Raw genomic sequence first — 11,627 nt, forward strand, 5'->3', positions numbered from 1 at the left:
CCCCCTGATGCTGCTTTGGCTACATTCCCTATATTTGGATATATACTGCTTTCTTTCTAAAACTAATTTCTTAATAATTTATAATTCAATTTTGATTTCCTATCTAATCAAGAATTAGATGAATATACTTTTTAAAAATTCCAAATAGTTTGTTTTAGTTAACTTATTTGTTAATAACTAATTTATTGAATATTGGTCAGAGAATATACCCTATAGATTCCTACATTTTAAGTTTTGTGTTCTTCTTTAAGAAATAGCACATAATAGGATTTTTGTAAACCTGTCATAAGTGTTTCAACAAATAACTGGTATGCTTTGCATTGGGTATAAAGTTTTACATAGGTCTATTGGGCCAAGTGAGTTCATTGTATTACTAAAAATACTTCTATCTTTACTTAATTTATGTTTACTTGTCTATTTCTGAAACAGATGCATTACTATATCTCATTCTGACCGCAAATTTGTCCATTCCTCCATATTTTTATGTGCATTTTGTGGAGTCGTTAAGAAAAAAGTTTATAACTCATTTTCTTGGTTTAATATAACTATGATCTACATGAACTATTCTTTATCTGGTTTAATATGATTCTCAATTCATTTTTTTCTGATAATATTGTTCAATCCTATTTTCCAATTAGCAGTTACATGCAATAACTTTTTCAATCTGTCATTTGACCTTAAATGTGTCATAAATAGCATCTAGATGAACCATTTTTAGTTTGAAACCAAAGAGGTTGCCTTTTAATAGAAAAATATGATTCACACTTCTATGATTACTGAATTATGTACTTTTTACTTCTTTATTATGATTTAATGTTTTTAAATTACTATATGATTTCTTGTTACTCTTTTATCCCTCTTCCCTTTAGTTGGGTTGAAACATGCATGGAATTTCTATTCTTCTAGGAATTACCCATAGAATTTTTCACCCTCATTACATATCAATATAATTTAGACATAATCGCAATTTTTACTGATTTCTTCATGCCTGTCTTTCATCTTACATCTTTCTCCTCGGGTTTTTAATATTTCTGGAGTATGTCATCAATACTGTGAGAGTAAACTTTCGGAGTCCGTGAATGTTTTGTAAATGCTTGTATTCTGCCTTCCATCTTGCATACTATTTTGCATAAATATAAAATTTCAGATTAAAAATCTTGCACCTTGTTTTGTCTACATATAGAATTTCAGGTTCAAATATCAGAATTTTGAAGATGTCCCATGATCCTCAGGAATCCAGTGGAGCCAGTGTTTAAGCCTGCAGTTTCCTCTATCAATTAGTTTACATCTGTCCTTTCCTTCAGGAGGAAGGAAATACCTGATCCACTGATGGCACATCTTTTTGTCCGAGGCTGAATTTATTCTTCCAAAAAATGTATCTTTTCTGATATTGTTAGGGACTTTTTGATAATGAAGATGCTGAGTTAATCATCTTCAGCCAGTGACTATTCTCTGCTCTCTAAAGACAGTGTAACCTTTTATAACCAGTTACATTAGTGACCTATCATTCAAGTTGCCACTGTAATTAAGTAGGTTTCTGGGGACATGATTTTACTTTTGACGTATGTAAATATTCTTAATAATAAGTTCTGCTGTAACCAAACTCTACTATGCTCAATGATAAAGGAATTAAGTCCTTATCATATATGTAATGTTTCAAACATTTTATTTGTATCACACATTGGTATTATAATAATCAAGTACTCATGATATAAGCTGAGATTTTTACAGACTTTTTCTAACTGACCTGAACATCAGGATGTCCAAAGGGTCTAGAAACATAGTATTTACTGCACTTTTTCAAAATAAAATAAAAAAAATTGGACCTATCGTTTTAAATTTAGAGGTATTTCACCTGGAAAGTATTCTTACCATCATATATGCAAGTTGCAAAGGGCTTATTTTAGAGTGCACGCCCAGGAGAAGAAAAAGCTGCCTGCACTTTTATATTGAAGGCCTTAAGCCTTGAGGCAAAATTTCCATTAGCCTCATGCATCTAGCACAGCTCACTAGATTTTAGGGTTTGGAGAAAAAGCCTAGAACTTTCCTCCTACTTATTGTCCCCTCATCAACCACTATGGAATAAGGAGCATCAATTTGGGTCCTTTGAGAAGCAGACATTCAAATGGGATTAGATGTACAAGACATTAATTGGGGAAAACACCTGTGAGGAAAGAGGAAGGAGCCAGAGGAGGTGACCCTGTGAAGGAGAAAGAAGGGCTGAATAAGAAGAGTCTTATCTACAGCATAAGTCTAAGAAAGTTCAGCCAGGCCAATGGAGAGTTCTTGAGGAGAGCCGCCCATCACAGGGCTACATTAGGATCTTGGCTGCACTCAGTTATTGGCTGAGAGCAGCCAATGGGAAGTGTGGCATCACCAATGCTGAATTCAGAGTACAGCAGCTGGGGCTGTTGGTCAATTACGCTCACTGAAGCAGGAAATCTGAGTGGGACATTATCACATGCCCGCCACGACAGGCAACCTATGGATGGCTGAGGACCAAATCTGAAAGCATGTCTTCATGACTTGCAGATATAAGAAACAGTTGCATAAAACCCACCATTGTCCTCATGGTAGGCAGGCTGCTAGGATGCTGTCCAATACATCACAGTGTCCCCTTTATGAGGGCCCAAGAAAATCATCTCCTGTGGTTCAGGGCCAGGCAAAGTCATTCCTCCTGCGCAACTGGTATGTTCTCATCCCGTAGACAGAGGGATTTTCTAGTAGACTTTTTCTTTGTCATAACCATTGAGAAAGTAAGAGCCAGATTTGGGGTCTATCTCTAGCTCTGGGGGCTTTTATTTTTCAACTATTCTACTTTTTTTTTTTTATAAATCTTCCCTGATTCCTTTAGTCAATACTACTGTTCTCTGCAAGTGATCTAAACTCCTTCTGAAATAAGGCAGGAAATCATCACCTTAAACTAGGCTGGTACCATTTAGAACTAAAAATACTAGGTTTTAAATACTTTAATTTATTCCTTTTATAACTTTATATATAGGTCAAATCCTCTCACTTTTAAGCCAGTGCTAATAAAAATAGTACGAGGGCCACGAAATAGTCTAGGAGCAACATTTTAAAAAGTAAAAAGAAAGAGGTGAAATTGAGACAACTTAAATCTTTGAAAGGTCAGTGTGTTCTTTAAACTTGGAGAATATAGCAATGAGGACCAGAAACACTGTAAGCACTCAATGGCCACATTGTGGCTAGTAGTTTCTCGTATTGGACAGTGCAAGTCTAACGAAGTCTATGAATGACCAGAGAGCCAGGAGAGTTTTTAAGATAATAATCACAATTGCATCTGACTTGTATTCATAATTGGCTTTGATTGAAGATGTATGAGCTCCTGGGGGTTTCTGATGTAAATAACAGGTCTAAGAAAGGATGAGTTCTCCTGACAGGGATAATGACCATGAAAACCCTAAGGTTTCTGGATTTTTAAAAAAAACTTCTGTTTCTTTGGCTCCTTCTAAGAAACAATGTAATATAAAATGGTTTTGGACATCTAGGAAGAAAGAAAACAGAAACAGATGAATTTTGTTTATTCTATACTTCATCTAGAAAGATATTAAAAATTAAAATGTGCTTATAAAAGTATAAGACCAAAAAACAAAAACCGTTGTAGCTGTAATCAAAAAATTTTGATTCTCTGTTTCATAACCAGCTCTAAAACTTTATACCTTAGTTTGGATAATAAACATATTATTCATTTAAATCAGGACTAGAAGACCAAAAACATAGTTAGATTTCTGGGAGTTAAGAATCTGATTTTTTTTAGGCAAATTATATAACCTTTGAAAGCCTCCATTTCTACATCTGCTAAACAGAATAATAACTACATCATAGAATGGCTATGAAGATTAATAATATTGCGAGAAGTCTTACAACAGGCAAAAAGTAAGCACTCAATAAATAATACCTATTATCGTTAATCATGAAAGATTATTAAATCCAGATATTCTTAACCTGGGGTCTGCAGATCTTTGGTCCATGGATAAATTGCAGGGTCGGGGGTGGGGGTAGGAGAAGATTCCTAAAATTGGATGAGAAAAAAGATTATACCTACATCTAATATCTAAGCACAGTTTAGCATTTCCTCCATTATGAACACTGGCAACATCACAATAATATTTTAGAAGGACCTGTCACTTTGCACGAATAGAAGTCACAGATATTTTCATATTACATTTCTGATGTTTCAGACATCTCGAAATATCTTTTAGCTAGCACCTTTTGAAATTCTAATAGTTAGACTTGCTGCTAGACCTTGTTAATTAATGCGTTAGTAAAGAAACAATACTATGCTACCAATGTGTTGCTTTTCATTTCAATACAATTTCAATTCAGTACAATTTCCTTTGTAACCTTAAATGTTTTATTTCATGCACTTAAAGCATATTCTTAGAAGGGGTCTATAGGCTTCGCAAGACTGCCATGGCATAAAAAAAAAAAAAAAAGGTTAAGAATCCCTAAATTTTAGTCTATCCCTTTGCTTCCAGAAAGCCAACCAAGTGGGACTGCCTAGGTAAGCCAGAGTCTTAGGTTTATTTTCCTGTGCGTAGCTTGATAGGAAGGCATTACAGTTCTGGTACCCGACTCTACATCAATTAACCTATTTGGTGAGCACATCTTCGATTTATATCTGGCACCTGTCCTGTTCGAGGTTCTGTGTCCAAGTTGACAGGCTGTTTTTCTGGTATATTCAGTTGACACATACCTGACACCCACTAGATGCCAGGCCCCAGGTGAAGGTGAGCAGTGGTTCTGAAGCGTGGTCCCAGACCATCAGCATCAGACTTACCTGGGAGCTTACTAGATTTGCAAATTCTGAGGTCACGCCCCAGACCTGCTTAAAAAGAAACTGCGAGTCTGTCAATCTGTGTTTATCAAGCCTTCCGGGAGATGGACGCTAGAGTTTGAAAACCGCCGCGCTAGGGAATCGGAAGGGGGCCCAACCTGGGGGGTAGGTAGGCTCCCACCTCGAACCTTGGTGGGGACTAACACGGCTCCTGCAACGCGGTGCAGGGGGTCCTGGAATTTCGATGCAGGAGGTGCTGAGAGGCGACCGTGAAGTCGAAAGCTGGGCTTGTTGAACTCCTACATCCCGATTTTACTTACATTACCCGGGGCCTCGAGGTTGACTGATGGAGATCATCTCCCAGCACCAACCCCTCGGCGACGCCACTGTAGGGCGAGATAAGGGGAATCAGGGGAGAGCATGCGAGACCACGGGGAAGACAGCCCAAGACCTGCGGGATCTGCCCCGAGCGACCCGCACCCACCTGGACCGTTCCCAGTCCTGCTGGTCGGCACTGGACCGCAAACTTCCTGCTGGGAATTGCGGTCCCGAAAGCCCGCCGGCCCCCAGGCTTTCCCAGAGCTGTCGGCTCCAGGAAACTACAAGTCCCAGGATGCCCGGCGCGGGTGGTCACGTGGGAGGGGGCGGCGGGCGCGGCTAAATAGTCTCCATCGGCCATTTTGTAGGAGAAGCCGCAGCGCCGCCTCTTCTCTCGCGTCCTCGCCTCCGTCGCCGCCGCCTCTTCCTCCGCCTCCTCCTTCGCCTCTTCCTGCCTCCTCCCGGCTTCCGCCGCCGCTGTCGCTCCAGCCGAATCCCAGCCCCGGGGCGAAGCATCTCCTTATTTATTTCCGTTTTCTCGCCACTGCAGCCTCCTGACACGGTGATCCGGGCGGGCCCCGCAGGAATTTTATCCCTTCACCGGCCTCACACTAGTATCGCATGTCCACTATCCAGAACCTCCAATCTTTCGGTAAGACCGGGTCGCCGCCGCCGTCCCCTCCCTGCCCCCGCGCGCCGCTCCGACCGGCCGGCTGCCCCTGCCCGCCCTCGCCGGCACCGCTCGCCCTGACCACCGCTCCGAGGGGGCCCCCCCTCTGCCCTCGCGGCACCCCGAGTGGGGCTTTGTCTCGGCTCACAGAAAATGGCGACTGGGCCCCTGGCGACCCCCTCCCCGAAGACGGCCGGCAGCCCCCGGCCCCTCCTCTCCGAGCCCCGACCGTGGTCCCTGTGCCGCCCCCTGCCCGGTCCTTGACCCGGCTGCCGCCCGCCTCCCGCCCATGACATCTCTGCGACCCCGTTACGCCGCCCCTAGACCTGCCCTGCTGCTCGCAGGGGCGATGCCGGGCCACGGGCTTGGGGAGCGGCATCCACTAGTGGCCGGCGCTGTTTCTGAGCAGCTCTTGAGGGCGTTTAGTAGGAGATGCGGATGCGGACCTGTGATCTGTCACCGGGCAGTGGTCCAGTTTTCTCTACTTGCGTAGTGATTTGTAAAAATTACGCTTCTTGATATATATGTGTGTATGTACAGACCCATATATACGTATATATATATATATTTTTAACTTTTTGCATGGCACCGTTACGGTGAAATAATTGGGGTGGATGTGTTTGAATGTTTGTTGTCATCAGAAGGTAATCGAGATGACGCACATTTTTATAGTGGCTATAAAATGAAGGTTTTAAAATGCCTTTTCTCATTAGAGGACTACATTCAACAGTAACATTATTTACCTATAACAAAAATTGTCTATTCAGATATCAATGGACATACCTAGTCAAGTAGTTCTCTTTTTGTGAGAGTACTTGGAGGTTTTATTAATGCCCCACCCCCATCACTCCCCATCCTGACCTGCAAAAAAAGCAGAGGCACTAGAACCTTCTTTGTGACTGTCCAGTGTAGTGTACCTTATATCTAGAAGTTACTGACTAAAAGATATTTTCTGCTTTTGATTTTTTTTGTATCCCTCTGCAGACCCCTTTGCTGATGCAACTAAGGGTGACGACTTACTCCCGGCAGGGACTGAGGATTACATCCATATAAGAATCCAGCAACGGAACGGCAGGAAGACACTGACCACTGTTCAGGGCATCGCAGATGATTATGACAAAAAGAAACTTGTGAAAGCTTTCAAAAAGGTAAAGGCGTTAGAAGAAATTAATATAGGGTTATTGATGTACATGTCTGAATTGGATTGTGGTTCACACCTTTACTTGACTATATCGGTGTGGGTGAAAGTGATTGGATCCCAGAAAGGTGTGTTTATTCTCTTAATTAACACCCAGATATTTCCAGATATTTCCGTCTGGTCTCCCATCTTAAAATAAGGTGTACGTGACTTACAAACAAAATGTGAAATAATTTAGTTCTTGGGTATTCCAAGTAAAATCGTTTCCTTTATGTGACCTGCCATTTCATTTTTAAATTAACTTGGAACTATTAGAGATTACAGGAGACAACCTGTTTCTTAAGCATAATCAAGCTTGCTGAAATAGTTAATTTTCATCTTCTGGTGAAAATAAAACCTCATCGTTTTTGACTCTGTTATGTTGACTATTTATGTACTTCTCCAGAAATTTGCCTGTAATGGTACTGTGATTGAACATCCTGAATACGGAGAGGTTATTCAGCTTCAAGGTGACCAAAGAAAAAACATTTGCCAATTTCTGTTGGAGGTAAGTGACCGGGTGCTCTATGTACAGCCTGGAGTTTGCTGCTAAAGCTGTATTTAAGGGCAACGTGAAGTATTTCCCACTTAGGAGAAGAGCATGTGAACGAAGTAAATTAACTGAGTGAAATACAGAGTTGGTACTTCCTTCGAAGATAGTAGGACCTTTATTGGGTTTATTTTGTCATTTGAATGACTCGAGTGATCATGCCTGTATCTGCACAGGGTGTGTTTTGGTGTGTCAGATATTAAAATGTGTGTTGAATTGTTATTAACAGTTAATGCCACAAATAATAGTGTTGCTGTAAGTTTTTTAACAGTGACTCTTTTTAATGGCTAGAGACTCCTTGTTTTCTGAAGGGTGAATTTATGTATCAGAGTGGTTCTGCTAAATTAAGTTTTATTTTGCAGGTTGGCATTGTCAAGGAGGAACAGCTTAAGGTTCATGGATTCTAAAATGAACCTAGATACGTGGAGAATTTCTTGAATAATTTTGTTCTCTAAATCCAGTTTGGCTGCCTTGTGAAATGATTCTCTGCAGTAAACGGACTTTTCATTTATTTAATCATTCAGATTTCCATTTACATCTGCATGACTACAGAAAACATGGGGTATGTAGGCTAGTAACACATAAGAAAATTGCAGTAAGATGGTAATGAAACCCCGTATTCATCTTAACATGTTTCCAATGGAAAATATTTTGTTTTGAGTGTTTATTTGTTTATTGTTCAGTTTATTACTTTTCACTTGATTAAATGTTTTTTTGTTGTATTAAACCATGTATGTTGCAGCTTAACAATAAAAATATGAATTCTTTTGTGAGCAGTTAGGCTCCCAAATTTAAGCAAGTAAGATACCCATACATTTTGTCTTTCATAATTGGAGTTCTCATTCTGAAAGTATTCTAATTAGATTCAGCTGCTGTTAAACCCAAAGCTAGAAGAGAACCTTTGTTAAAAGTAGCTTGTGTTCTTCATTTACTGACTTAAAATAAGAATAGAATCGCGTATAAACTCAGCTAGAGCCAAGAATCTGTCACAGTGTTAAATTTTAAAAAATAATGTGAAGTATAATTTAAACTTAAGTATTAGCACATAGAATTATTTTCTGTGTCTTTATTGGTTATGTCACTGGGCTGCCAAAATAAGTCTATCCCTAAGTGCCAGATAATGTAATAGACTTTCAACATAAATAAATTTAGTCACAGGCACTGCTTTGCAAGTGTGGGTGACGATGCCACCCTACAGCTGGAAGATACTGGGGTTCAAGTTAACTTCCCTTGAGTGCTAGAAAGTGACAGTTGGGATGCCAGCCCAGGGCTTCCAGCCAGAAAAGCCATGTTCTTTCACTACATCCTGGTGTCAGTGTGTGTTTCACCGAAGGAAGTGAGAGCCGCGGGTGGTGGTGCATAGCGGCTGGGTGTTGTGTGAGAAAGAGGATTTGCAGTTCTTAGCTCTGAGATCTTTGCAGCGCATCTTTTTGAGTTCCAAACTCACGCTTTTTATTGAGCAGTAATCAAGATGTGTCATTAAAGCCATTTAGCCAAGATGAAGAAATGCATCCACAAGTGCATACTTTTCAGCCGCTGCAGCGGCACGATGGCAGTGTGACAGCGTCTCGCTGTGCACCAGTGCAGTCTGTACCAGCTGAGCCCGGGCCCCTATTCTGATAAAACTGCTTTTGGAAAAACAGACTCAGCCCCCACAGATTTACCTCTTAAAGACACTTAAGTAATCGGTTTTGTTACTTTCTTACCCCATCCTACCTCTAATCAAGAAAGACAGACAGACTTAAGTGACTATACCATAATAGAGTGTCAAATTTGGTAAGCTCATTTCTGGAAAAGCATAAATTTGACTAAGAAGATCAAGAAGTTTGGGAGAATTCTCCAACTTAACCGAGAAATCCTCGTTTTTCTACCTGTAACATTTTGTAATGATTCCACCTCTGGTTGAGAGGTGCTGTGGAAATAGTTTATGAAAATGACAAAGCAGAGACTTAACGTTAATGTGTAAAGTGTTGCCTCTTTGTCTACTGAGGGCCAAGCTAATGCCCAGCAAAGAACTGTCTAAGATGAGGGTTGAACAAAGAAGATAGACAAGGGAAGCCTCAAAAATGGGAAGGAAAAGCCCCCTCACCTTGGCACCCGTAGCCGAGCAGTTGGTCATCGCTTCGTGTGTCAGGCCACTCCCATTGGATGGGATCTAAAGCTTTGAGCAAAGCTGGTTTTTGTGAGGAGCGCCTCCTGATCCTTCAGCCTGTGCATCCCAGACACATGGCTGGACTTGTCACCTGTAGGGCAGACCCCATCCTTACAGCAAGAACAGATCATGTACCCTTCTTTCTTGTCTTTGAACAATGCAATGGAAATAAAGGACGTAATTAAGAATATCTACGTATTTCTGCAGTTTTACTGAAACTAGTCCAAGGATAATGGGGAATATCACGCTGGTGTGGGAAAGCTGACTGGGAGCCTCAGGTACCTAAGAGCATGGGAGCAGGGCTTCAGGGGCACAAGTGACTAGGTGGCATTGTATAATGGAGGAGGGAAAACGGACTTACAAATGCAGCAAAAGTAGCCAAACTGGGTATCTCCTTGGGCCTCCCAAGTGGGGAGATTATGATGTGTAGTTTCTTTAGTAATCTGTACTTTCAGGGCACAAAATGTAAAATAGGGAGTTGAGGACAAGAAAGTGACTTGTTCCTGATGTTCAGGGCTTGACAGAAGTCTTGGCAAAGTCGTTAGGGAATTGATGTTTGGTTGAGGAACGGCCTGGTGTAAAGCAGCATTAGCAAGGATGCCCTCTGCTCATCATCCTGGCCCCTGAGGTAGGAAAGCCTGGAAGGAAGCCTGTTTTATCTCCTTAGGAAGAACTCAAGTAATGGCTGCCATCAACCACCTTAGAAACGGGGCAGCTCTGATCATGAAGAAGGAATAGTTCTAGTCCCAATCAAGATAGCAGCTTAACCAAAATAATGAGTACAGAATGGTACCAGACTTCCGTCTGCCACCTGTCACCAGCTGGGCTCCAACTAAAGAAATGGGTAGTTAAGCTGAGGAAAAAATCAGCCTCGTTAGATGGTCCACACAGACCTGCTCCCTCGGGCCTATGCGTATTCCCCGTACCAAACCAGAATTCCATGTGGGAAGGAAGCGAGAGAGCATGGCTTTGCTGTAACTAAAACCAAGGGAACCTTCACTTCCTGTGGGCTGCAACCAGCTGCCTTCACTTGACAGGTGACAGCCAGGTGACCTTGTGCTTCTCTGGGGCGGAGGGGCCAAATCAATTAAGCAGGAGCAAAACCACGTCAGGGGCCTCTGTGTGACACTCCTTTCTTGTGGCTATGCGGACATTTAACTCCCTTTTTATCTAGATAATGGCAGCTTGGGAAAAGAAAGGTCAGAAATTGGAGGAACGGCTGTCCTTCTCTCCTGGGGCACCAAAGTGGAATCAGTGCTGGTTGAGAGGGGCATGCCCAACTGTCCAGCTGGTCCTAATCCAGGCCATATTGTATTAGGTGACATGTGGCCTGTGGAGATTCTCTGACCTATATGGAGAAGTTAAACAGTAATTTAAACTCAGCGTTGGCAGTGAGGGGCCAGTGGGTCAGGTGGCTCACCTGTCGGCTCATCGGCCTTGAACTGGCAGGAAGAGCCAGCAGTAGGTCTGCCACGGTCTGTAGCTGTTTTCCCAGTGAACTGCAGGCGTGATCTGAATCGTGGCAGTGCCGTCATCTCAAACTGGTGAACAATATCCAGACTTTTCTTCTTGCAAAAAGTAATTACATAGAGAGAGGCACCGTTCGTTCAAGGCACAAAAGGAGACTAAAGTTCAAAGCCAAAAATCTGTAGGAAATCTAAGTGATCTTAGTCTCTAAACTGGGCTTCAGCTACAGCCCTGTGCTCTAGCCTGCATGGTTTTGAAGAGCCTCTGGGCCTACAGAAGGGTGCAGAAGACTGGCTGTCATCCCCCAGGTTCGCCTCCATGTGTCCTTCACTCGTTCTTATGAGGACCCCAGGCTCCACCTTCTCGATCGATCCACTGGGCTGGGAACAACGTACGGTGTGGAGAGCAGAGAAAATCAGACAGTACTTTAGTCCATGTCAACCACGGCAAATTTGGTGAGAGAGACATCACCAAGAATTTGGAGAGATGTAATTA

General features: G+C 42.0%; 1 protein-coding gene and 1 long non-coding RNA gene across 2 annotated transcripts; one reads left to right on the forward strand and one right to left on the reverse strand.

Annotated features, from left to right (window-relative positions):
- Positions 1 to 773: 773 nt before the first annotated feature.
- Positions 774 to 5,472, reverse strand: LOC112482056. The gene is made up of 2 exons (XR_003047177.1): positions 5,283 to 5,472; positions 774 to 5,184 (listed from the first exon to the last, which is right to left on the reverse strand). It is a non-coding gene; the product is annotated as an uncharacterized LOC112482056 (long non-coding RNA).
- EIF1B (eukaryotic translation initiation factor 1B) lies at positions 5,465 to 9,855 on the forward strand. Its single transcript, XM_006914813.3, has 4 exons — positions 5,465 to 5,768; positions 6,771 to 6,934; positions 7,370 to 7,471; positions 7,876 to 9,855. The coding sequence occupies exons 1-4, from the start codon at positions 5,738 to 5,740 to the stop codon at positions 7,918 to 7,920; spliced, it is 342 nt and encodes a 113-aa protein (XP_006914875.1). The 5' UTR covers positions 5,465 to 5,737; the 3' UTR covers positions 7,921 to 9,855.
- The last annotated feature ends 1,772 nt before the right edge of the window (positions 9,856 to 11,627 follow it).

The sequence above is a fragment of the Pteropus alecto genome, unplaced genomic scaffold (genome assembly GCF_000325575.1).
Source record: "Pteropus alecto unplaced genomic scaffold, ASM32557v1 scaffold156, whole genome shotgun sequence".
NCBI lineage: Eukaryota > Metazoa > Chordata > Mammalia > Chiroptera > Pteropodidae > Pteropus > Pteropus alecto.

Excerpts from the sequence above, each read along its gene's own strand:
- EIF1B (XM_006914813.3), top strand. The coding sequence starts at position 5,738 with ATGTCCACTATCCAGAACCTCCAATCTTTCG. Across the intron at positions 5,769-6,770 it reads CCAGAACCTCCAATCTTTCG|ACCCCTTTGCTGATGCAACT; the intron begins GTAAGACCGGGT and ends ATCCCTCTGCAG. Across the intron at positions 7,472-7,875 it reads TTTGCCAATTTCTGTTGGAG|GTTGGCATTGTCAAGGAGGA; the intron begins GTAAGTGACCGG and ends TTTATTTTGCAG.